Raw genomic sequence first — 27051 nt, forward strand, 5'->3', positions numbered from 1 at the left:
AAAATCACACCCTCCTGATGCCTCAGGTTTTAGCTATTATATTTTTCAGATTCTGTGCTGCTTTAGTGTGTACTTCTGAGCTTCATATTTGGGGATGATGAGCTCTCTTCATGGAGTAGGGCGACAAAACAATTCTTTCTCTAGCTGGGGACCAAGGACAAATGATCCAAATTTCAGGCCCAAGAACATAAACAGTGGTGGAAGGAAGCGAGAAAAACAAGCAGGATGGGACTTCATAGGCTAAAGCTGTAATTGGACTCCAATTAACTCCAACTAATTCCAATATGCAAACAGACCAGAACTTATAAAAGTGAGAGACCCTGTGACCAGTTGTCCGTTTTGTGACTATTTTGGATTTACCTGGGGTTTAGCCCTGGCCGGGCTCTTGCACTGTCCAAGGTGGATCCATTGAGGCCTTTTAATAAATCCCTGCTTTATTCTTTAACTGTCTGGCCTCTGTTCAAGGTCAGCCTTCACAAGGCATCATCCCCATCCCCTTTTGTCTAATGAAAGCTTCCCAGTAGCTTGTGTGGGATGTGAGGAGTTTGACAGGGACTCCCAGGTGATGGTTGCTGCCTGACACTGTCCCAGCTCTGCTGTCCCAGCCAGCCATGACCCCCTCAAGCTGCATGTATGTGTTGGGGATGTTCCAGCCTCTGCCTGGGAAGAACCTCTCCCATTTATCACTGTGGAAAATATGTGCTTTTCTTCCTGAAAGCAACACTTTGCTGCTCTCTGGGGAGAGCTGAGCATGAAGGGCTGTTGACAAGTGTGAGCAGTGATATTACTGCCTTCCTCCTCCTATGGAGGAACGTGCTTGGGCTGGACTGAGTCTGGACACAAGAAATGAGGATGGGCCTTTTCCTTGTGTTCTCTGAGTGGCTGGGGAGGAGACGTGGCTGCACTCCCTTTATCCAACCCAGTTGTCAAACATTATTACCTCAGCCCAACTTCCAGAAAAATGCATCGTTCCCATGGGGCTCCACGGAGCACCTTGGCCTGAGCACAGCTGAAAACACGTGAGCATCTGCTTCCAAGAGACTCTTGGACCTTCTGTTTCCTCATGTGCTACTGCAAGCACAAATGAAAAAATAATTTATGAAATCCTTCTTTAAAATCTTGTTTTAATGTGGTATTTGTAGGCTTTACCCAGCATTTAGGAATAGCAGAAACTGGGGATGTTGCCCTAAGTTTTCTTCTTTATCACAGATTTCCTTGGTAAACCTGCTCAATTTTGCTTCCCCTATAAAATATGAGGAAGGATAAATGCTTTCTCTTCTTACAGATACTGTAAGGCCCCACACCAGGAGATACTACAGGCTGTGACAACCAGCTCTGTGTGCTGAGAGGTTCCTAAACAAAGCAGCTTGTCCCACCCTGGGACAAGGGGAAGCAGAAATTACACTGGCCTGGAAAGCAGGACAGGGCTGGCTGCCATTTGTGTGGGGCCTCTGCACTTGGTGTGAGTGCAGCTGACAAAATTCATGCAAGGACTGGGCTTGACAGCTCCTACAAAGCTCTTCAAATGAGGAAGTGAAATGAAAAAACTGGGTGAGGGAGGTTAGATTGAAAACCATCACTTATTTCTGTCCCCGGTTCAATGTGGATCCAACATAGGGTGGTTCTTACATCCTCTAAAGCTAAGGTGCTTCCTATTCACCACCTTCAATGCAGTTCTGAGAAGGGAGTCACCAAGAACCTCACTGTAAATCAATAAACTGTGAGTATCCATTTGATCATGACTTTTTGGTCTTCAGTGGGACTGGCCATGCAAGTAAAACTTCCCTGAGAATCACAAGACCTGAGGCTGAAAGTGCTCTATCACAGAACAGTGTTTCTATTGTGAGTGCAACCACAAAACAACATGAAACTCATCTCCTGATGATGAGCTGTGTGGGTGTTCTTGTTTTTAAACACAGATTTCCATATGCAAGAGGTGTGGGCAGTTCCCACTTCATTTATCTTTGCTATTGAGTTCATGTGCAAACAATCCAGATTCCAGATATGTTATTTCATGGTGATAACAGGAATAGGTTCCCAAAGTACAGAACTCCTTAAAGCAGGGTTAAGTGACCCTAAAACTTTGAGGAGCACATTCTGAACTGGTGCAAACTGAAATGAATGGGATTTTTCCTGACTCTGGCTATATGTTGATTAAACAAGCAACTGCAGTCAGAATTTTCAGTGTCCTTTGCAAAACTAAGGGATTTTTTTGGGAGGGAAACAATGAAAGGTCTCATTTTCCACCATGCTTTTCAAACAATTGGGTAAAACATCTGAAAAGTGAAGATTTTTATCATAAACTATTGTTCTTGGCTGATTCTCGTATTCTCCTTCCAGCATGTAGCTCTTGCTCGGTGTTTTTTCCTGTATCTGTGCTATGCAGATGACGTTATTGTGATTAAATGAGAGAACACAAGGAAAAACTGAGTTAGCTGAGTAGGAAATTGTGTGTCTGCCCCTATGTGCCAGGCAGGTCTTAGTGAGCTTTTGGATCTTCTTAGTCCATGGTTCTCCAAGGCTGAAGCTTCCAACAATACCCACTCTTGCTGTTGTTCCAATGGTGAGTAACTCTAGGGATGGATGTATGGGGGAAAATCAGTTGAAAATCTACTCAGGAACATCTTGTGTGTTCACGTTGTGGGTACAGGACTCATCAAATGTGTCCCAAACACAAAAACCATCTCTCCAGTTGTGTGTCCTATCCCCTGGAAGCTTTCTCTGAAGCTAGAGGAACCTGGATTCGATCTATGATTTAAAGGAGTCTTTTCCAAAGCTTGGTGGAAAGGCAGAGGGGCACGTGGGGGAGGAAAGGAAGGTTCTGGGTATGCTGAACCTGAAGGGGGAACCCAAAGCTTCAGGGTGCCCAATTTACTGTCACGAGAGGCTGCTTTTGCCAGAGCAGTTTCCCCATCTGTCAGTGAATCTGGGGGCTGCTTCTCTGCCCTCTAACTCCTTCTACCAACTTGTCCAGCCCACCTGATTTCATAATCAGCCCTCTGCATGTCCAGCCCTGTCTGTGGCACTCCTGGGAAGGATTAATCCTTATTGCCTTCCTTCTGCTCACAGCAGCAGTGCCCAAGGAAGGACAATTTCAAACAGGCTAAAAGGGAGAGGAGATTGTCACAATTCAGATGTCCAACTGCCCTTCTAGGCAGCTCAGCTGAAGAGTGGAAAGGGTTACAAGAGCAGCAAGGAAAGCTGTGGAGTAGTTCCCTGGCACTTTAAAGCCAGGCCTATCACAGAGTTTAAGTCCTGGCTCTCAAGCCCTTTGGAGGAACAAAGAAGACCTCCACCAGCAGTGGATCAGCTTTCCATATGTCCAGGCAACAGCCACAAGTTCATGGGCAGAAAGGATCTTTCCTCTGTAGCAAAAGCTTAAGAACAAAATGCATGAGTGAGAAACATAAGGTTTTTCAAACTTAAAGCTTTTCCTCTACTTTCAAAACTAAAACTAAGCCAAGTGATGAATTTTTTCCACTGTATTTTTAAATGGATCCCTTTCTCATAGCTCCATTTCCTGAACTGATTCAATTTCTCAGGGTCATCCTAAGGCTGCGGATCCTTGTGGTATCACTCTTCCAAGCAGCCTCCCTGGCCCAGTGGGCCTGCATCTGAAATTTGGGATGGAAGCCAAGAAGCAGTGATAGCTTGTCCCTGTGCCAAGCTGTGATTTTCTTATTATTGCCAGTACCTGCAGCTATCCCTTCCTGTGCCTTGGGCCTCGCAGACCAGCACTTGTGACTCTCAACTGAAAATGGAAATTTGACCTCATGGTTCAAGGTTCAGAAGTTAATCCTGAGACACCATGATTGTATTTGCTGTCTCAGGGTCTGTGGAGCACCTGGCAGGATGGCATTCGCTCCTTGGCTGGGTAACTTTAGCTACTGGGTAGTTTCTCTAACTCATTTAAGAGGTTGGAGCTGCCCTTTGCAAGTGCCAAGCTCCATTCAGAGCACCAGAAATTGGTGTGACAGCCTTAAAGAGCCATGGGATAAATTAGTCCCTCACTGCAGAGAGGGGCTGAATGATTTCTTTGTACTGGTTAACTCTAAACACTTCTATTTATTCTTTACTGACCCTCTTCTCCCCATTATTCTCCCTTGTTCTCCAAATGAGTCCAAAACAAAGACTCAAACCAGGAACTGCAGCAGGGGTGAAAGCTGAGAGCCTGGGTCTGGCTGTCATGGAAGAAATCAATTGGCCTTTGTACTCCGGAGATAAATAGCACAGGGGGATAAGGCTTTGTAGCTGAAGATTGTAAGTTCACAAACATTATCTGCTTTGAGAAAAGCAAATATTTGATCAATCACACTGGATGGAAACTTGGGGGGGTATGTACACAATCTTGAATTTGTGCTGTCATTGTTAGATGTGGTCAGGGCTGTCTCTGGCTTGAACTGGTGTGTGAAGGGTCGAGTCAGCAGGATGTGAACTGCCTCTGATAGAGGAGGGTAAAATGTTCAGCATTTAGAAGGCCAACAAGCCCAAAATTCCTCAAAGGAGAAGCTCTTAGCTTCCACTTCCTCAGAGGTCTTCTGGAGGTAGATAATCAGTGGTAGGTCTATCAGGGAGAGCAGGTAGGAAGAAAGGGAAGGTGATGGGGTAAATCCTGCTTGTTGCAGCATTTCCATGGGCTGGGAAGCACTGGTGGTCAGTCCTCAGGGCTCCTTGCAGTGGGAGAAACATTTTGAAAAATGCACAGAATTACAAAGCAAGAGAATTTTCTTGTGCTTTGTTCCATGTTTTGCTGCTGAAAAACAAGACAAGGCTGCTCCTTGTAATTTATTTCCTAAGGCTATTTCTGTAATGGTTACTTTATTAGAAGGGAAGCAGGAAAATTTAGAGGAAGGGAAAAAAAGTTCAGGCTAATCATCATTGTTTACCAAATGTAGGCACATCTCTAAGTGGTCCAAAGCAAAGGTTCATTTTGCTCAGCATCCTTCCTCTTCAAGTGACCAGTGTTGGGTGCAGAGGGGAAGCACCCAAGGCTTAACCCACCAACAGTCCCCAGCCCAGCCTGGGAGCCTCCAAAGGCTGTGTCTACACCTTTAATCCAGTTTAGTCTCCTCTGAGATGGCTACCCCATCTGAGAAAAATTTTATTATGTTCCTTTTCTTCTTGACAATTTTCTGTTCCAGAAATTCTTTTGATAGCTTTCTTTAATGAAGCTAAATATATAAAGACATCAATGACACTGAAATAAGTTTATTGTCAATGTATGTTCTCCACAAAGCAAGAAATGCCCGCTTTTATTATTGCAATAGATCTCAGAGACCGGATCACTCATGGTCTTAAATCAGGGTGTTTCCATTCAGAATGAGTTGTTCCTTGCTTTTGTCAACAAACCAGCTGAGAATTGGCTCATGCACCAAACCAACAAACCCAAATGTGTGGGTGTAAACCAAGACAGGGTAAAAATAGCCTTTGCTACCTCTTGGTGTGTGATTTCCCAACCTTCCCTTAGCCCCTGCTGAGAACCAAAATTTGACCAAACACTGCTGTTCTCAGGAGAGTTTGATGTGCCAGACAACTGCTTATGAAGAATGGCAGGCGAGGTTCCTTCTCCACTTGCAATAAGTCTGATTTCAAAGGTGTTTTCCTGCCAAGTGTGAACTCTGTCCTACTGAAAAGCAGTGCCAGATCAAACCTCTCCAGTCTGAGGTCTCAGCCAAAAAAAGGCTCTTTTTCATTCAGCTCCCACATCAGAAAAATGTATAATATTCCATAGTGCCTGCTACAGGACATCAAAGAGTTAAGCTGTTGCTTTGGCTAAAACCTATCCAGGAAAAATGCAATAAATTTAATTCTGCTGTCTCTGGTCTTCTGTAATGGCAGGAGGTGTTGGGCTGTTCATCCAGGCTGGTGGCTGCTCTACGTTCTGAATTACTGGTAGTGAGTACAAACACATGCAGTGCCTGGTATATCTTATTCTAGCACTTGTGTGATTTTTGTTAATAGACTTCTCCCTTTCACCACCTTCATCTTGCTTTCACCACTTGGTGTGTCTCACACCTTCAGAGCGTGGGCAGCTCCTGAGGCAGGCTGTCAGCCTGGAGACCAGGGTGAGCTGCTCTGAAAAGGGAAAGGATTCATGCAAATGGCTGAGTGGCTGGGAGAGATTCCTCTTTTAACACTGAAATTGTGGATTTGAACCACTGAGATTGTCACTTAAGGTACTTGTTCATTGGTTTCCATTGTCCCTCCAAAATCTTGTGGTGGTGAGTAAAAGATGGAGGGACCCAGACCTGCTCTGGGACCAGGGGAGACTTGAAGAAGAGTTTATTATGAGGGTGGTGAGGCCCAGAGCAGCTGTGGCTGCTCCTGGATCCCTGGAAGTGTCCAAGGCCAGGCTGGACAGTGCTTGGAGCAACTTGGGATATGGGGAGGTGTCCCTGCCCATGGCAGGAGGTGGAATAGGATGGGCTTTAAGGTTCTTCCAACCCAAACCCATCTGTGATTCTGTGATGCAGACGAGCAGTGCCAGCATCACAGTCCTCATCCTCATGTGTGAATGAGGACTGGGGCTGCTGCTTGGCTTTGGTTTTTGTTTTTTTGTCTTTGGAGGTTTTTTTTTTTTTTTTTTGTGGGTTTTTTGTTTTGTTTTGGTTTTTTTTTTGTTTGTTTGTTTAGTGTTTTGTTTTGTTTGATTTTTTTTTTTTAATTCAAATAAACATTGTAGTCCTATTCTTTGAACGGTTGAAGGACATGGGAGCCTCTTTTTCCCAGACACTTCTTCCGGGCATCTGTGCTCCCTCCACAGAGTGCAGGATAAACAAACTAGAAATTTTGGGTTTTCAAATCAAGTAAATAACTATTGTTCTGCCAGCCCCTGCGCCTCCTTCCCTTCCCACCATCTCCCCATCTGCCTTCCCTCCATGAGAGCATCCCTTGGGAATTCCTCTGTCCCAGATGAGGACAGAGACTCCTCTGTCCCTGTGCAGTCCTCAGATAGCACATCTCCTGCTGAGGCACAAGGGCAGCACTCATTATGTCTTTCCCTCTGTGTCCACGGCTCCAGAAACCAACCCCAAATCAGAAAAATGTTGGTTTGTGGCTTCCAGGGCCTCTGCAGCCCCTGAGTAACCAATGCCATGGCCTGAGGTGGGCTGCAGCCTGGTTAGATCTGGGTGCCACTGAACTCCTCTGTTTTGCACTTTAATAGGATCCCACCAGCTTACACTGCAAAAGCTTCATCTTTTCAGTGTTTCCCATCAGGGGCTAATTTTATATAGTCCCTGCTATAACAGATCTCTCCCAGGCCTCTGGGACTTGGACAGAATTTGTGTTCATCAGCTGTTGTGACCTGTGGTTAAAATAGGAGAAGCAGAAAATGAGGGTGTCTGGTGTGGCAGGGGGTGGAAAATCTCTTTGCCAAAAGAAAAAGCTATCCCAAACCACTGGATCTTGCCCACTAGGAGAAGAAGAAGAGGTGGTAGCATCCTCAGAATCTTAGGAAATGCTACTATGGCATATAGGGTGTAGATATGATCATAAATTGATAAGGCAATGATAGCTGTTCACCAGACAAAAAAATCCAGTAGGGCCTTTGGCTAACTATAATCTCTCGGGCAATTTTGGCAGGGGCAAGACCAGCAAGTGTGGCTCTGCATCCCCCATGGTTCTGGGGATTACAGGGAAGGAGAATTTATTTGGAGTGGGTAAATGGGATGGTGCTCCCTGCCTCGTCCTCAGTGAGCAGCTGCTTCTCTTGGAAGTGGAAATAGCTGTAAGAGGCCTCAAGGGCATTGAAGGCAGGTGATCCCAAAACAGAGAGAAAGTAGAAAATTGCTGGGAATCCCAGGTACAAGCAGCACTGCTTAGATCCTCCCTGGAGCACTGCAGGAGCCCAGTGTGATGTTCCTGAAGTGCAAGGTGCTTGAGCCCTTATCCAGCTGTGGCTTTGTGCTCTCCTTGAGAGAGGCATCTCCCCTGAGGAAACTGAGAGTTGGGAGTGTTTTCTTCTCATAAAGGAGCCTGTTTTGCCCCAAAATAATAATGGGCTGTAATCCCCAAACCCCTTCCCACATGGGGACTCCTCCCATAACAAAACCAGATTGGTAAATGGGGGTTGCACTGGTGCTATTAATTAAAAAATTAAAAAAAAAAGAGGGGGGGGGGCTGGGATTTGGCCCCTAGTAGGGGCAAATCAACCAATAAATGGTTACAAATAATTTATTGGTTATTAATAATTTATTGGTTAATAAACCAATAATTATTGGTTCATAAACCAATATAATGGTTATAAATAATGTATTGGTTATATATTAACCAATGAATCCCATTCTCAGAAGTCCAGGGAGGAAGATTCCACAGGTAAGTCTGGAGAGCAAGCATAGGAAAGCATGAAAGTATTGCTTAATACACAACCAAAGTCCTCCTTGATGCAGCTTAAAGCTTCTCTCTTACTACTTCTACTATCCACCACAACCTCTGGGAAAGGATGAATCCATTCCTCTGTCCTGAGTGAATCTGAAGGTCATGATCATCCATCTTCTAGACTAAACAATCCTTATTCTTTCACTCTTTCCACATAAATCATGTTTTCTTACTCTTCTCGCTGATCCCTGTTGGACTCTCTCCAGTTAATTCCCATCCTGCTTCCTGGGAGAAGTCACCATGTTCCCAGTTTCCTCTTTGATGTGAAATGACAGCCTGTGGTGTGGAACTGCTGGGTGAAAGTGAAGGGCTGGGGTTACCCGGGGTGGGATGGAAATTTGCCTCTTGGAAAATGGAAGGAACGGACAGGACATGCGAGCAGCTGTTCACGTGTTATTCCTGTGCTGGATCAGGGGGTGCTGCTGGCTGATATGGGGAGCAGAATTCCCAGGAGGGAGGGGATGCCTGAGTGCCAGCTCAAGAGAAGCTGTCCCATAGCAAAACAAACTAATCAGATCCCATGTGTGCTGCCATCCCTCTTCAACAAGCACCCCCTTTCTGCTTCCCAACATCTTGCACCCAACATGTATATTCTTTTGAGATCAGAGCTGCTTTACTGCTGAACCCTGAGGACATTACTAATAAAATCCTTTTTTCCCCAGTTCCTAGTACTTAAGGCAAGTTCCTTCTTCCTTCCTCCACTTCATCTGGCCATTTTTATCTATGAGGTAAGTATGTGTTAAAGAGACTGGTTTGATGTTTCACTGTGGGGCTCATGGTTCTGAGTCCTGGATCAAACAGACACTTGAACATGAGCTTAATTGCTGCACTTGCAAATAGAGAGCAGACTTGCTCATGCATGAGAAAACAGCAGGATACAGAGGTGTTGTGAGGTGCCAGGCATTTGCCTGATGCTGATGTGCACCTGGATTTACTGTTCCTGGAGCTGGGCAGTGATATAAAACACCACCATGGTGCAGCAGTGGCATGGCCAGTTGTCCCACTGTCCTTGCTCTGGGAGCATCCATCCTATGGGGCAGCTCTATGGCAGCAGCAGCTCTGGCCTCTTGCAGGATTAGGCTTTGTCCCAGTTTGACCAGTGCCTTTTCCCACTGCAGGTCCTCCAGGAGCAGACAAAGCCCAGCTTTTGTGTCCAAGGTGGCTAGGCCCTGTTTATAATTCACTCTCCTTCTCAAGGAAAAGTGCTGATAAGACATGTTTGCTCTGTGGATATCCCTACCTGGCTGCTCTGCAAAGCCCCCAAGAGCAAACAGAAGAGAAATGGGCCATATTTGGGACTGCTGGAATAAAAGCAGGATGGTCAGGCTGTGTGTGGAGCCAAATGCTTTGCATAGTTGTGCTGTCAGCAAACACAGGCAGCCAGAGCAGGGAAGCAGGCACTGGCACAGCTTCTTTCTTAGCTCCTATTTGCCTTTGCATTTGTTATCTTGGACATAAAGAGCTCTGCAAGCCAGAGATTTGGGCAGTTAACCTCAAATAAACCCCAAAAGACCTACTTCAGTGAAGTGTAACAGAGCCTGTTGAACCTAATGGAGCTGGGCATGCTCTCACCAAGGGTGATTTGAACTCTCAAGGTTTTTACTGTTTCCTGGAAATTAATGGCATTTGGGGGCATTTTTTGCTTTGTGTGCAACTTTGATTACTGCTTTTTCACCTTGCCTTTGTGTCTGGCTCCTCTGGACAGCTGAGTGTGTGTGCACATGTGTGAGGGAGAATAGACAGCAGTGAAAGGATGCACCACTACCAAGACAGATATTTGAGCTTGCTGAGAAATAGCCTTTCTACTCAGACAGACAGCAAATATTTGACACTGAGCAAGAAAATCAGGTGTGCTGTTTGACAGGGAGAGTCCCTGCAAAAAGAGATTTGACCCACCAGCAGATTATTTTCAGTAGCTTTACCCAGCCCCAGTACTTAAAAATACTGTTTAGGATCAAAGTACTCTGCAGACAGCTGGTTTTGTTTCTTTAAACAAAACCCAGTCATGCTTTATAAGGTCATCAAGCTCCCAAAGAGTGACTTGGGGAATACAGCTGCAGATGGATAGTGATGGGCTTAAATGGAACTATTTGGAGAGACCACTAGCAGCTGATACCCTTCACAGGCAGAGCCAGTGCAGGAGCTCTGCTTCCACTCCTAGAGATTGTGATTCACTGGTGGGTAAAGGGAGCTTGCAGCAATTACAAGTGCTGCCCTCAGCTCCTGGCAGGCACAGGGACTTGGATAATTTCCAGCTTTAATGTTGGTTTCTTGAGGACTTTTGGGTGTTCAGGTGTTGGCTGGAAAATAAGCTTTATCATGGAGTGCTGGAAAGGGAGACAGGAATTGAGGTTCAATACAGGCTTTGACCAAGCAGGAGTTATCCAAATGGGTCTATTCTCCTGCTCTATGTAATCACCAGCAATTGAGAGATCATTGAAATAAAATACAGATTCAGTCATTTGGAGGCTCTGGAAGATAAAAGCCTGACTGCATCTGCTGCATCTCCTAGAAGCATCAACAGAGCTTCCAGGACTTGTGATGTGCCCTGACTATGAGCAGCACACCAGAAAGAAAGCATCCCCCACTTGGCGTGCCTTCTGGTCCCATCTCCTGCTGGAAAAACGTGGCCAGAGGCAGGCAGGGACAGAGAGAATTAAAGCCCTCTTGAAACCCTCTTCTTAATAGGATCAGATCCAAGCCAGAGTTTGGAAATTCAGGAGGCTATATCCCATTCTCTCATTGTCCTTGTTGTCAAGCAGGATTTCTTACTCTTTAATTCCTTTAGAAAGATGAAGCAGCACTATGTGTTTACAGCTCTCCTGGTGACTTCAGTAAGCCTGACTGACATCTCCTAGGAGCAGAGTGGAACCTGACACAGCTCAGCTCCAGGCTCTGCTGTGCACTCTTCAAACACACACAGTCCATCCTGAGCCCCTGCTGGCTTTCTGCTGCCCCTGGTTTGTGACTGCTGGGCACACGGGGAAGGGAGAGGTGCTGATGGTTGTGCTTGTTGGGGAAGTCTGAGAGCTCTGATTTAACCCAGACGGAGCCCCCAAGGTACAGCGGTTTCTCCTCCCCTCCCTGCTGAGGAGAGGGCAGGATGTTTATGTGCTGCTCAGCCAAAGGTACCCAGATCCTGAAAATCTTACTCAATTTTGCCTGGTACTTGGGATTTCTCGTTGGCACGTCCGGTATCAGTGGATCCAGCTGAAACCTGACGTCCCTAAACAAACCCTGCCTTCAAAGCCCGACTTGCAACACCCTCCGCAAGGTTTCTGGCTTGGCATCGCCCCGCTCGGAGTTTCTTTGAAACACTCCCTTGTTAGCCCGGGAACAGGATGCAGCGCTCGGATGGGTGTTCACAGCCCCCAGGGCTGCCCGGGGATTAATGAGACGCGGAGAGCAGAGCCCGGAGGAAAACATTGGGTAATCGGAGAAGCGGCCTCGAGGAGCCAGTCGGGCTGTTTATCTCCCCCCAGCCTCCCCGGGGAAGGCAGCTGGACCATGTCACCTCCGACGCACAAATCCCTGCCCAGCCTCGTTCAGAATTCCCACAGGAATTCTGGATTTGTGCGGGAGCCCTGCCCAGGTCAGCCTGGGACTCGGCGCAGGCGGGTTCGCTTATCGGAGGGCCTGTGGCCAGGGAGGAGCACAGGGAGCTCCTTCACCCCTGCCTGCTCCTTCATCCCTCCCCGGCTGCCCGCGTCTGGAGGAAGGAAACGGTGCTGGGAAGCTGCCTGCCCCGCATCAGCTCCGTGCGGTTCCATTTCCAGAGCGGCGCTTTTGGGATGCCATCCCCCAGAGCCTCAGCCCGTGGCAGCTCAGTTCTGACGGGAAGCACGATCACCACCTGCCCGCTGCCTTACCTGGGCCAGCCATTTACAGCCACTTACTCTTTTATGGCTTCCGTGTCTGGTTTTCCAACAGAATTCTTCCTTTCCCTGTCTCAGACTCTGTCGAGTCTGGCCCCTCGCACTCTGTAATTGAAATATAAGCATTGCTGTGCATCAGACAGACCTGGGGTTTCTTTCTGTGTTTCTTCCATCTTTTTTGTTCTTACAATTTCTTTCATAGTGGCCCATGGGATTATGGCTGTAACTTTAAATACCTTCCACCACCACCAGCTGAAATGAGGCTGGGGAACAGGGAGAATTAAAATATGCTTCAAAGGACTACACAGGAGGAATACAAATAGAAACAGATAGCTTGAATTTAATATTTTAGCAGCTATTTCATAGAGAAAAATACCAGCTCAGGAGGGGTTAGTACCTCTGGTAAGGGCAGAAGGAGAGCTTCCTGCTGCCCCTCCTCTTCCCAGAGTCTTTTTTGGGGAGGTTTCTGTGCTCTACAGTGGCCAAATGCAGGATCACACCTTTTTTTCAGCTCTCCCATCAAATGTGATGCCTAAACGTCCACCTCTGCCTGGCAAGGCATCCTTCATTCCTTTCAGTGCAGGACTGTGGTCCTAAAGGAGACTAAAATGCAATAAAATCCTCCGTTGGAATGGTTGCTGTGGTTGTACCCACTGATGGTCTCCAGCTGTGTCTTAGGTTGGAATGGGGGTGTGTATTCTATCTCCATCTGTTAGAGTTATCTTCTCTTAATTGGGCCACCTGTTAAAACCAGGTGGGGCAGTTTTTTTCTTTATCTCTTCCACAACCAATCCTCTCTCCAGGAGATCTCTTCTGTTCATGGCCAGTGAGTGTCCCTGCATGGCTGAGAAAATTCCATCATCCCATGGGGAGATGCTCTGCCCAGGGGGAGTTGCCAAGCATTCTTACCTGGAAATAATCTGAAACTTGGAACACCACAGCAGCCTTTTCCCACTGCATTCCCAGAGGAGCAGCTTTCTTCCCCACTGCATTCCCAGAGGGAGCCCAGGCCCATCTCGCCCAGCCCTGGAGCTCCAGAGGAAAACTCCCCCCTTGTGCAGGATCCTGCTCCAGCAGAAGCACAGCTGGCACTGCAGGAGGGCTGAGCCACCCTGGGATGGGGCTGAGCCACCACCCTGACCCACAGGGTGCCAAGTCCTATTCTCACTCTGTCAGTGTTCTTTTGTTTTACTGCATTTTTATTTCTCCTAACAAAGAACTATTATTCCTACTCCTGTATCTTTGCCTGAGAGCTCCTTAATTTCAAAATTATAATAACTTGGAGGGAGGGAGTTTACATTTTCCATTTCATGGGAGGCTCCTGCCCTCCTTAGCAGACACCTGTCTTTTCAAACCAAGATAACCTGAGCAAGGTGCTGACCCATACAGGGCAAAGCAAGCACAAAGCACTTGCAGCCTGTGAAAACATCACCTCTGCCTCTTTCTGGGGTGGGAAATTATTCCAGAAAAAGGCTGTAACAAGTGCTGGAAATTCAAACTGAAAAGTTAATAGCAGGTTAAAATGCAGAATGTGTGTTTGCCTCCACCCCTTGTTTACTGAAGACATATGTGAAAGTCAAAGTAGCTGCTCTTCCTTCTTCGCTGTCACTTATCACGTATCAACCCCAGTAACAGGTCACTGGCCCTGGCTAGGGCTGGAGTCTCTTCTGCATCTTCAAAAGGCACAAATCATTCCAAGACAGCCAGAAGAAGTTGTACAAGCCCAGTGTTTAGGGCCAGGCCCCAGGACACCTGGGCTCAGCAGAGCTGTGGTGATTTATGTGAGGAGCTCCAGGGCACAGACCCTCTGCTTGTGCATCAGTCGGAGAGTTGATGTCACCAGGAGAGCTTCCCTGTGGTAAGCACATTTCTCTCTCTCTCAGGATTTTTCATAGAGGTGCACAGAGAGAAGAAAGAGAAAACTATTTCTATTTCTGCTCCTTGTTTTTCCCATGTGGAATGTGTTTGGAGAATTGTTTACCTGGAGTGAGTGCTTGATTGGATTCTGGTGAGGACTGTTTGAGCCTGATGGCCAATCCAACCCACCTGTGGCTGGACTCTTGAGAGAGGGTCACAAGCTGTGAGTTAGTTATGGTAGAGAAAGTAGGTTTGTAGTTTTAGTCTCTTCCTTTAAATAGTATATTAATGTATTTTAGCATAGTTATAATAAAGAAATCATTCAGCCTTCTGGAGTCGGACATCGTCATTTCTTCCTACTGGGTTTGCCTGTATTTACAATACTTCCCCAAGCCACTGAGGGCTGTGTCCTGAGCAATATCCATCCTCACTGCAGGACAGGAAGGAGCAAGATGGGATGGCACCCTGGGAGCCCTGGCACATGGATGTTTGGGCAACATTACACCTGCTGCTGCTCACCCACATTTGAAGCTGCGGAAATGTCTCAAGTGTGCACTTGTCATGAGTGATGGTGCTCTGTTGGCCTGGAGCATGTGGGCTCACATCCTGCTGAACCAGGGAGGTGTTGGACAAAGGAATCCAAGTGAAAAATAGTGTTCTGTGCACTTAAAGCGGGAAGATAAACTGCCTCAATCAGGTGTGTTTACAGCTTAGTCCCATCATGTACGCTGACCTCTTCCTTACCCATAATTATCCTCCCTGCACATAAAACCCCTTTTGTGCAAGGCTGTAAGATTAAATGGGTGCATTATGGCCTTTTTTTGTATTTAGAGGGATTACCCTGCAGTGCTGGTTCTCCAAGTTACAGCTTAGCAAGGGAAAACCCAATGTCAAAATACTCAGGACTTCAGGATCACAACCACCCCTCTCCTTGTTCATCTTCATTTTATCCCCTACCTTTTTATCCAGTGCTAGTTCACCAAGTTCAACAGGTCTCTAATCTAAAAGAAATGAAAAAAAAAAAAGGAGAATAGCATCTCCAAAAGAAGCTGCAAACACAGGAAAGAAAGCTGGGTAGAATGGCTACTCACCTCTTCTGGATGATCCTTTTTCAGTGTTGGGAAATATGTTTATTTTTATCTAGAAACTGCTCAGTGACTACCCAGGCCCCCCAGATTCAAACCTTGAGCTCTCTCCCCTCGTGTCAGTGTCTGTATTTGCATGAATCATTAAAAAAGGGAAGAGTTCTGGTGTCTCCAGCAAGTTCTCCTGCACATGTGTGGGATGTGTGGGAGACTCAGTCACAGGCTGGTGCTTACGTCTGTGCACATATTTCACAGCAGAGCTGTAGGTTTGCTGACTGTCACCTCACAGAGTTCCATGGTTACATCTTTTCCTAAATATAGAAAAAAACCTGGTAACCACTGCCATCAGGAGGTCCTGTTCCCAGTCAGCCCCTACCACCTCATCAGCTTTTAAACTGTGCAGATTTACTATATACAAATTTGCAATATTGCAAACTAGGAAATAGGGAGGGAAGGGAAGGCTCAAAGGTAAAAAAAATGCAAATATAAACATAATATGAAATAAGAATAATAAAGGTAAGGAAGGAATCTGAAAAAAAGGTGGTGGGTGGTGATGTAAATTGTCATTGCTAAGAAAAATAAGGGCTGGGGAGGATGGAAAAGGGCCCTCTGGTCCTGCATATGCCCTGCAGTGGTGTGAAGCATGGGCACTGCTGTGAGACTTCTTGAAACTCTTGATAATATGCACTTCATAGAGAAATCAGTGTTATCAAGGGGTATTTATGAGCACAGGAATAAAAACTACACTGAACTTACCTTGAGACATGCTGCTTGTCTGCCAGGCCTGCCTGGAGGGGTTTGTGCTGGCTCACATCCAGGGGGGCTGATCCATGAGCCGGTTGTTTGCCTCTGGAAACAGAGCTTTCTGTGCTCCGCTGCTGTTCAAAGTGTTGGAGTTCTGGAGGCTGAGAGTTTTAGACTTTCTGTGTGACAGACTCAGACCCCCAAGAGGGCACTACATTTAACCTGAAACCTACATTTAACCTGAAACCGAAGAGAAAACTTCCAAAATTGATTAATAGCACATACACTCGTAATGTATGGTGTATGGTTTGATTAGAAGTGTGTAATATCACAAGGTAGAAAACGTAGAGGTTGGGATTTTAGAATATAGTAATATTTGGAATATACTAATATATATAGAGCAAGATAGAAGTTTTAAAGCAGAGGCTAGTCCTTCTTCTTCAGAGCGGAGAGGAGCTGACAGTGTTTGACCTCTGATGTGTGTCTGGGTCAAGTTTGGCTTATGGGTGACACGAGAGCTCTAGGGAAGTCTGGAGTCTTTGCTTCTTTTTTGCCAGGGTTGGGATTAAATGCTTAAGACAGAATTTCTTGCTGGGACTCAGATGTTTATTAGTTCTTATCTATGTTACCTTCTCACAAACCCTGAGTCCTACAGTACTTCTCTCTAACAAAGTAAAAATGGAGCCCTCTCTCTATAAGGCCTTTTAAGCATAAACTGTACAATTAAGAAATGACACCTAAATTATTTTTACTTTTAACTCAATAACCAACCACCCATGCCCCCACTGCAGACTTTGTTATCCAGTTACACAAAACCATCCAAAACCATAGAGAAGAAGGTGAGGAAGAAGAAGGACCAGCCACCACCCTAAAACCTCCATCTTGTTTTATATATATTACTATATTCTAAACCCTTAAACTCTGAGTTTTCCACCCTGTGATATCACTTCTATTCAAACTCCACACCCATAATCCCAGTTCTATCATTCCATTTTGGAAGCCTTCTCCACGGCCTCAGGTCAAATGCAGTGTTCTCTTGGGGATCAGTGCCTGTCAGCATAGAAAGTCTAAAATTCTCAGTAACCAGTGTTCCAACAGGGGAGCTGGTCAGGTCTTGCTGTCTTCTGCTGTCGCCACTCCATCAAAGCTGCAGCCTGGGCAGCTTCAGCAGGCACCTGAAGTGCTCCTCAGCAGGGCATCCCCAGCCTTTCACCATGGCAATGGTGCTCACATCCAGTGAACTCCTTGGGTATTTGAGCAGGAGGCAGATTTTAGTACCTGCCAGGCTTTCTGAGCCACTCACCAGCATTCCCAGTATGTTTGCAGCTACTTCAGGGAAGCTCCTTCTCATCTGCAAAGCAGAACTGCAGCCTAAGCCACTTTTCCCATCCTGTAATTCCCCTCTTTAGCCACAGACTGGGGAGAAGTGACAAACTGCAGCTTGATTACCCAAACTTGGGTGATCCCTGTCCAAGGAGGTAGGAAGGAAAACTGAAAATATTCCTGCAGTTGGGCAAGTTGGAGCCAAACAGCACTGTAAGAATGTGTGTGATTAGATCAGGACCAGTTGCTGTGTGTGAGCTCTCTCCCTGTTAGCACATCTACCAGCTCATCAATGTCCATGAAGCAAAAAGCTGCATCTGCCTTTAATTGGGACAGATAAACTGCAGGCAAGCCAAATTCCTAGGCATGCCTGCACATGTCTGTGCAGAGCTATAGTCTCTCTTGGTGATCTCATTTAAACATAGTCAAAATGATTAAAATATATCCTTCCCTTTTGTTTTGAAATATAATTTTCCCTCAAAAAATAATTGGGATGCTCCTGACGGCTGTGCTGCACACTGTGTTTAGTGCATCCCCAAGCAGATCACAAAAATAATTAAGTATTGGGCAGGGTTAGGACTTAAAACTAAACTGACTGCTCTTCTGTCTGGAAATTCTGATTTATCAGAATTGAAACTATTTGGGGGAATAGGTATTCCCCTGAATTTAGAAAGAACCCAATGGGTTCAGTACTGCTGTGATCTAAATTTGAAACATTATTTTCTGGATAGAAACAATGCTTGATTTGGCTTATATTAAAAAGCTGGAGAAAAAAAAAAAGGCAAAATTGAAGCAAAACATCTTGAAAGTATTATAGCAGAGTCTTTTGGATAATAGCATTGTGAACATTTTAGAGATACAAAGCTTTACTTGAAGACAGATGCAGAAATATCAAGACCTTGACAATACCTCCAAGCACAGGAAGAGAATTTTGCCACCAGTTCTAGGAGGCACAACCTGCCCATCGTGCTCTTGGGTGACCTGTGGGGCAGAGGCAGATGGGGCATGTCTGGGAATGGCAGCTGAGTTTCCAAATCCTGGCCCAGCTGCCAGTCACAGAGATAACAGCCATGCCTTCCCTTCCTTCCCCTTCATCCCACAGGAGCAGCTGACCCTGTGGGTGCTGCTGGCTCCCTGCTGACCACATCACCCCTCTGGCCATGTCTCAGGCTGGCTGAATCGCCCTGGGTGGCTCCAGACTTCCATCATTCCTCCCTCCAGCTCCCCTACCTAAGGAGGAATGGGAAAATGCACATTGAAAGCTACCTGTGATCACTTGAGTTACAGGTATCAAAGCAGTGTTTCATGGAGGGATTAATCCATTCCAAACCTGCCATCCAGATGGGTTTCACAGATCTTCTATTTCTCTTAAATTAATCAAAAAAGAAATTTATTCTTTGTACTAACCAGTATTGCTTTGGAGAGATGAAACACTGTGCATGCAACAATGTTTTCCATACAAGTTTCTCATGCCATTTTCAAAAGGGGAGAGAAGATGATTTCAAGCAAGGAGGAGGTTGGCTGAGAGAACTTCCTGAGGTCTCCTCCAACCTGAATTTTCCTTATGATCCCTTGGCTGTGAGAAATGCTTTAGGCTTGATTTTTGTTCTTTAGGGAAGTACAGGTGGATCCTCTCATCACTTGTAAAAAGTCTTCTCAGGAACCATATTTGTTATTTTTGTGACTTTGATGCAGAAGAAGAGTAGATGAGCAGCTGGCAGGAGGTTTGTTTATGACTCCAGTGGTGTCTGGACTTGCTCTGCTGTTTGTGTCTCCAAGGTCTGACTCAAACCCAGTTCAAGCCAGGGGAAAGAATCCCAGCAGTTTAGCAGATATAAAGCTGCCACTCTGGAAAGGATAAACTTTTGGTAACACATCCTTCTCTCTTCTTTCTGACGTGCTGGTGACTCTCCTCAGGCTGGGGTTTTGCTGGTGGTTATTGGGGCATGCACAAACACATTTCATCCTGTTGGTGCTACTCACAGGACACTGCACCATTGCAAGAGATTCTGCCAACAGTGCTGTACCCTCTGCACACCCAAATAAATGCTCTGCCCTCCTCTTGGGCAGTGCCTGGGCCTCTTGGGCCTCCATTTGCTGCCCTTTTGCCTTTGCTTTGAGATCACAGAATGGTTTGGGTTGGATTGGGCTGCCAAGCCCACCGCCTTCCATGGGCAGACACCTTCCACTAGCCCAGGTTGCTCCAAGCCCCATCCAGCCAAGTGGCTCTATCTCTGTCTCTATCATCTCTATCTCTGTCTCTATCATCTCTATCTCTATATCTCTATCTCTATCTCTATCTCTATCTCTATCTCTATCTCTATCTCTATCTCTATCTCTATCATCTCTATCTCTATCTCTATCATCTCTATCTCTATCTCTATCTCTATCTCTATCTCTATCTCTATCATCTCTATCATCTCTATCATCTCTATCTCTCTCTATCTCTATCTCTATCTCTATCTCTATCTCTATCTCTATCTCTATCTCTATCTCTATCTCTATCTCTCTATCTCTATCTCTATCTCTATCTCTATCTCTATCTCTATCTCTATCTCTATCTCTATCTCATCTCTATCTCTATCTCTATCTCTATCTCTATCTCTATCTCTATCTCTATCATCTCTATCATCTCTATCTCTCTCTATCTCTATCATCTCTATCTCTATCTCTATCTCTATCTCTATCATCTCTATCATCTCTATCATCTCTATCTCTCTCTATCTCTATCTCTATCTCTATCTCTATCTCTATCTCTATCTCTATCTCTATCTCTATCTCTATCTATCTCTATCTCTATCTCTATCTCTATCTCTATCTCTATCTCATCTCTATCTCTATCTCTATCTCTATCTCTATCTCTATCTCTATCTCTATCTCTATCTCTATCTCTATCTCTATCATCTCTATCATCTCTATCTCTCTCTATCTCTATCTCATCTCTATCTCTATCTCTATCTCTATCTCTATCTCTATCTCTATCTCTATCTCTATCTCTCTCTATCTCTATCTCTATCTCTATCTCTATCTCTATCTCTATCTCTATCTCTATCTATCTCTATCTCTATCTCTATCTCTATCTCTATCTCTATCTCTATCTCTATCTATCTCTATCTCTATCTCTATCTCTATCTCTATCTCTATCTCTATCTCTATCTCTATCTCTATCTCTATCTCATCTCTATCTCTATCTCTATCTCTATCTCTATCTCTATCTCTATCTCTATCTCTATCTCTATCTACCTCTATCTCGACTGCCTAAATCTGTTTATTCTAATGCTGCTGAGATCCTATGGAGGGCACTCATGGCCTCCATGGTGCCTCCCTTTCCTAATCCAAGTCCAACAAAATATTCACTTAAATTTATTCTCACTCTGGAAGACCTGTTCTCCCCAAGAGTAAGGGCAAGGCTTACAGAGAGAGGTGTAGCACATTTCATCAGACCAAACAAGACAGGCCAAACAGCCAGGCTTTTGCTCTGCCAGTCCTTCCTTAGGGTTTTATTAAGAGATTTCTCCACGGTCTCCCCTGTGCAAGGACAGCTTCCTGGTGGATGTGTCCGCAAGGTCTGCGATTTGTAAGTCAAAGAAATGGTTTTGATAATCCACAACTTGCTTAACAAGGACTCCCCACACAAAAATGGTTGCTTGTCTTCAAAGGAATGCTTCTGGAGAGCTACTTGGTGGCCAGTCACTCAGCACTACTGATGCTCATTAGACCAGAAAAGCACACGCTTTCCCTCCAGGGAGAATGTGTAAGTGTTGGAATGTCTAACGTTAGAAATGATTGAAACTGAGCAGTTTGAAATGGTAATTTTTCCTACAGCTGAAATTGAAAAGATGACAGTTTTCTTTCCCGTGTACATTCTCGTTATTTATCAGAACTTTGGCTGTGATTTTACATCCCTAACAAGTAAAATGGATAAGCCAGACCCCTTCCAGGCCACCGCATCCCATCTCCTTTGCCTGCTGCTGCTCCAGCCTTTACCAAACACCTGCACTGCCACCTTCTGCCTGGCTTACATCTCACAGCTGAATTTCCACCACACTTTTGGTTTTTCTTTTGCTCATCCTGCCAAATTCAGGATGTATGTCCTAGGAAAGCTTGGAATACAAAGAAGAAACAACACATGAATATGCACAATCAACACGGTCTGTAAACTGATTTTTTTCCCTAGCTGGTCTCTATTAAATTGTGCTGTGCTTACTTCCTAGCTTTAATTTGGAGGAAGGGAACTCTCCAGTGCTGCTCCCCATGACCCAAAAATATGAAAATATTTTGCCCAGAGAAACTGTGGCTGCCACATCGCTGGAAGTGCTCCAGGCCAGGTTGAGCAGGACTCGGAGCAACCCAGGATCGTAGAAGGTGTCCCTGCCCCTGGCCAGGGTCATCTTTCAGGTCTCTTCTAAACCAAACCATCCTGTGATTCTAGGAGAAGAAATCCAAGTGAAGCATAACCATGGCTTAGGTTAAAAACTAAACTCCCTTTTTTCTTTCTTTCTTTCTTTTCTGATGACATATTAGCTAAACGCAATGTCAGGCTGAGGGGGAAGAAATATCTGAAAGCCAAGTGAACCCAGATGTACTTTAAACCCTCCCACATCACTAATTTTAAAGAATTCTTGGTCTTTTTCCTTTTCTGATTGAAGGAAGGGATACCAAAACCACCCTCTACTTAGAAAAATAAATGCTCTTAGTGAACATGCTAATCCCTGCAGCAGCCAGCCTCAGAACAAGTGGCACTTCCAAGCAGGAGCAGGCCCTGGAAGAGAGATGGGCTGGGCACCGTCTCCTGGAAAGCACCAGAGTCATTAGTGAATGTCTAAACCCCAACCTTTAACAGAAAGCCAGCTCTTGCAGGCTCCAGAGACCCGATGCATGCAGGAAAAGGTTGGGAATATTTCCCCTGCATCGTAAACGGGATTTTTCCCATGCTGAGGGAACAGTGGCATCTGGTGTTCGCTGGGCTCTCCTGCAGCCAGCGCTTCCCGGGAGGCTGATGGACATTCCCTGGACATGGGCAGGGTTTGGCTCCCCAGCGGCACCTGGGCCATGCAGGATGCCCGTGGGAAATGGATTTGTAGAGAATTCTCCAAGCCTGACGGAAGGCTCACAGATCTGTATGTAAACCTTGAGATAAGAAATGCTGACTTAGAAATGCCATGGAACAGGACAGACATTCTTGAAAGAGAAATGGAACTAGAAATGAGTTCAAAGGATGGCCTTGCAAATAAACTAGATGCTTTGGAGAAATAGAACTATGAAAGATGCATTGGAGTAGGACCCACAAGGGGTAATTTTAGATGATTGGCTTTAAGGCATTTACAGCGAGGTGTGGCAAAAGCTGATAGGCCAAGAAACACTTATAGGGTATTGTAATTAAAAAAGAGCTTCTGATTGTCTTGGGTGAATTATAACATCTGTATTGTCTCACCCTTCTCATGAGACTGAAAATGAAATAAAAGTTTTTAAAACACGTCTCAGTTGCCCCATCTCTGGGTCAGAAAAGAACTGAATCCAACAGGGCCTGGCTCCCCAGTGGCACCTGGGACATGTAGGATGCCCAAGATGTCTCAGGTGGGGGGCTCAAGCCCACCTGAATGGCAGCTGGAGGCCTGGGTGGTGCATCAAATCCCAAACCGCTTCTAGTGAAGAAGGGAATCGCTCTGTCAGGGCAGGAATTCCAGGACCCAGGACTGTTGTGCATCTCCCTGGTATTTTCTATGGAATTTAGAAAAGGCAAACTGCTCTCTGCATTTTGCTAATTGAAATACAGTTTATTGGTCTCCTATCTCAGTGCATGAAAGGACATTTCCTACAGAGGTGGACACCATGACCAAGTTGAGCCTGGATCTATATGGAAACAATTTCTGCTGGTTCCTATCATTTTTCAAGTTGCAGATTTTCCAAAGCTCTGCATCCTTCTACTTCACCAAAGGCTGTTCTGCAATATTTTCAGGATACCCCATGACCAGTTTTAGCTGAGTACTGGGACTGACAGGCTTTTTTCTGTTCCTTCTGTGATCAGTCCACAAGCAGAAGTTCTGAGCCGGTTACTCCTCCTGAGTGTGGAAAGGAGCAGCTCCGCTCTCATCCAACAAATCCCAGCTCCTCCTTGTGGCTGCACTCAGAAACTCGGTGCTTTCCCCGCACGAGGCTTTACTCAGCAGCTAAACTCACTCAGAGATACTGATTATTGTCCCTTTTGGGCAGTCTGCCCTATGAAGTTACAACAAAACGCATTTCGGTGACCGAAATCAGAACCGCTCTGACAGCCGTGACAGCGAGGGGCAGCTCTGCGAGGCACTGCTGAATGCTGACCTCCGTGGTCAGACAAGCAGCACAGCTAAAAGGATTCCTCTTCTTGCCTCTGAGGTTTCCAGACTCATCAGGTGGCTTTAAATAACAGCCTGCACTGTAAGTGACAATGTGCCAAGGGCTGATTTTGGGTGGCATTGGGCACCTTGGCACGGCGCTTCTCAGAGTGTGGATCTCTCTGTTCCACGACAATTTGTTCAAATCAAGCCCTGGATTTGTCGTGGACCAAAGTTTATTTTCTATAAAAACACGTGAGGTTTTCCAAACAGCAGCTGAACTCCTGCTAGAAAAAAACAAATCAGTAGGAAATTGGTACCTAATGCCAAATCCCACTGAAATGAAATTTGATTCCCCATCATCTCCTACAAAGACTTTGGTCTTAGGCTGGCAAATGTAACTCTCCTAAGTCAACAGGCAATTTAAAGTGTGTAGAGAACAAGCTGCAGAGGCGCTACAAATATCCCAACCCTTTTGCTATCAGCAGTCAACATAAACATTGTTACCTGAGTAGGTTCACAGAGAGAGTAAGAAAGGCTGGTTTTGGAATGTTTTCTTTATTAAACTCAGCTTTCGCTGCTGTTCTGAGTTGACAAAAATGTTTCCCAGGATGACTGGCAAACAAAACCAGCTCATAAATACTTCTTTTTCAAACACTGTAGGTACAAATAAATAAAAGCTCTGGTTTGCTACTTTGGGAGGCCCTGTGCAACCAGCACTTTCAACTGGCCAATTAACAGCATGTGTGTTCATCAGTGAAGAACTTCCACTTGTTTTTAAATTATCAAATCCAGTATTTAAAAATTATTGCTCGTTACCAGAAAAAAAAAACAAGATTAAAAAGATGTTCATTATACCATCCCTGCTGGTAATGAGGATTTTTATATTGCCAGTACATGCAGCTTTGTGGTGGGGTTTTTTTAGGCAATTAAGACCAAAACTTTTCAAAATAGGTTGAGATGCTGGGCAACCAATGTTCCAGAAACCAAATTCTCAGCAGCTCTGAACTTGGCACCTTCCTAAACTCTACCTTCGTTTAAGATGTCAAGCTGATCACCCCTGATAAAAACATCCCTCAACCACTAAGGGCTGGGGATGGAGCACCCAGCTGTGACACTGCTGCAAGGCTTTGCTGCCTGGAAGTAAATCCTGTCCTGGCACGGCTCCTGCCTCTTTCCCAAATCCCCTGGGACCTGCTCTTGCTGCTCTTTTCACCATCAGATCTCAGATTTATTTTACCCTACAACATGATCAATGAAGCTGCAGAGCCAGAGTAGGGAAAAAACCTCCCATTTCCCCCATATCTGAAATATGATCCCAACCTTCAAAAGCTGTGATGACAGCTCTCATCTTCAAAGGCTGCATCTGCGTGACCAGCTCCTCAGCAATGGCTTTCCTGGTTTTCTCTGTGCTAGCTAAGGACACACTGAGTTTGGGCTGGAGCTGCCAAATTTCCCAGAGCAGAACTGCCAGCAGGGACAGCAGGAAGACACAGGTCCACATGGATCAGGTGTGGGTCCTGCCCCATAATGGGGGCAAAGAACTGACCCCAGGGGAGGGCACCAACACTGCCAAGACGGGGCCATGCAGATCAGGAACACATGATGGACAGCAGCCCGCTCTTTGGGATCCTTCCAAAGGCCTGTGCTGGGAAATCCCTGAGATACGGGTGGGGAATGGCAAAGCACATAGTGAGAGCACACCAGAACTCCTTTGTTAAATGAAGGAGCAGAAATGCAGCAAGTTCTTCTTTCAGACAGTGTTAGGCACAGCAAGTACCTATGGTTTTCTAACACTTGTGCACTGCACAAGAAAACTGTGCAGAGTGCAGGACTTGCTGTCCTGCAGCCTTCCTGAGGCTCCTCTGTCTCAGGTGCCTTCAAGGCACAACTGCTGACTTGGAGATACTCTGAAGCATCTCTCTAGAAGGTGACTTCAAGATGCTGGAATGGTGGGGAGATTTCTCAGCCAGCCCAAAGTCTTCAGGGGGAAAAATAAGAAAGACCCTGGACCTGCTCCGGCACAACAGCACGAAGAGCCAAAGCAGATCCAGATATGGAAGGATGGCGAGTGGCAGAGGGGGACGACAGGGCTGATGGCATGGACAGGATGGAAGAGCAGGCGTGACCAGCACCTTGTGGCTGATCCCCTTGGGTCCTCATCTCTGATAGGCATGGCGAGTGCTGGGAGAGATGGCCTTAGCAGAAGAATCACCGGGTGGCCCTCTGGGCTCTGACTGTGCCACTTTATCTGTCTTCCAGCCCTTGAAGCCATGAGCGAAGATGACAGCCCATCCTCCACTAACCTGGAAATTCAGGCAATTTTTGGACAAAGATGTGCAGAACTAAGGTCATCTGCTGGATTCAGAGAACCAGGGTCCCAAGCAGAGTACCAGGAGACAGTGAAGAGAGCACCAGGACTCAATGTCACTGGACGTCCAGGAACACCTGATGCTGGCTACAGCTGAGCCTGCTTCCAGATCATGAGCTGCTGCCTTCCCCCTCCCTGTTGACAGCTCCCTCCCTCCAGCCCTCAGACCCTGCCCATCCCCTTTCTTTTCCCTCCATCTCATCCCTTCCCTTTCCCTTCCATTAATAAAGTTTGGTTTCTCCCCCTTACCTGCATCTCTGTGGAGCTGAATTGGCACAAATCCCGGGCCCTGGGACACGCAGGCCCCTGCTGCTGTTCTCTTCCACGCCGTGTTCTGTGCACCCACACACAGAGGAACGAGGGCAGATCAGGCTGGAAAGGTGCCTGTGCTGAAGGTGCACTTCCACAACTCTGTGGAATTGCAGATCCTGCTGAGCAGTCTGGAGCCCCTGGAATTTGGAAGAGCCAACCTGAGTATGCTCGGAAGCCAGCTGTGAGGGATTCCATGGCAAGCTTCCAGGGAGGGCAAAGGAGCTTGGAATGCTGGAAGTTTTCAGGAATAGCTTCCTGAAAGCTCAGCAGTGCTCCATCCCTGCACAGGATCAGGGAGAGGGCAGAACCAGCGACCATCCGGGCTTAGCAGGGAGCTTTGGGTGTGCCTGAAGGCAAACGAAGCAGCAGAGCGGTGCCCGAGACTGGGACGCACAACCCTGCCAGTGCCCGGAGTGCTGTTAGGCAGTGCCGGGATCCCGGCTGTGGTTCTGGTGCCCACAAGTGAGGAATGGCCGCCCCAGGCTCGGAGCCAGTCAGCAAGCCAACCAAGTGAGAGCAGAGGGAGGGCACCCTTGCAGTCTCTCTTGGGCATGGCCGCAAAACAGCCCCTGCTGCTTCTTCCTCCGCCTGTGTTTGGGGCGTGCTGGTGGCAGAGGCAGCCAGGCTGTGCTCTGCCTTCCACAGCCTGTTGGGAGCGGGCATGAAAAGCGCTGCGTGCACAGCGGAGAGGTCTGGAAGGTGCAGGCAAGAACGTCCTGCGGGAGCAGGGCTCTGGGCTCTGGCTGGGAGCAGCCTGGTCTTGGTGCCGGGAGCGCAGGCTGGAGTTGAGG

The 27051-nt window shown here is 46.3% G+C and overlaps 1 protein-coding gene across 2 annotated transcripts; it reads left to right on the plus strand.

The window, feature by feature from the left end:
* Nucleotides 1-26196, plus strand: LOC146766952 (uncharacterized). 2 transcript variants are annotated; one of them, XR_014956820.1, is made up of 2 exons: nucleotides 1-14112; nucleotides 25840-26196. XR_014956820.1 is itself a non-coding variant. In XM_085585497.1 (2 exons), exon 2 carries the CDS (start codon nucleotides 19434-19436, stop codon nucleotides 20523-20525), a length of 1092 nt encoding a protein of 363 aa, XP_085441623.1. In that variant the 5' UTR covers nucleotides 8144-14112; nucleotides 14548-19433; the 3' UTR covers nucleotides 20526-22739. The 2 variants fall into 2 exon arrangements, 1 of the variants encoding a protein (XP_085441623.1); XM_085585497.1 differs by lacking the exon at nucleotides 25840-26196 and adding an exon at nucleotides 14548-22739 and having other exon boundaries at nucleotides 8144-14112.
* The last annotated feature ends 855 nt before the right edge of the window (nucleotides 26197-27051 follow it).

Source organism: Lonchura striata, chromosome 7, assembly GCF_050655825.1.
Source record: "Lonchura striata isolate lonStrDom1 chromosome 7, ASM5065582v1, whole genome shotgun sequence".
NCBI lineage: Eukaryota > Metazoa > Chordata > Aves > Passeriformes > Estrildidae > Lonchura > Lonchura striata.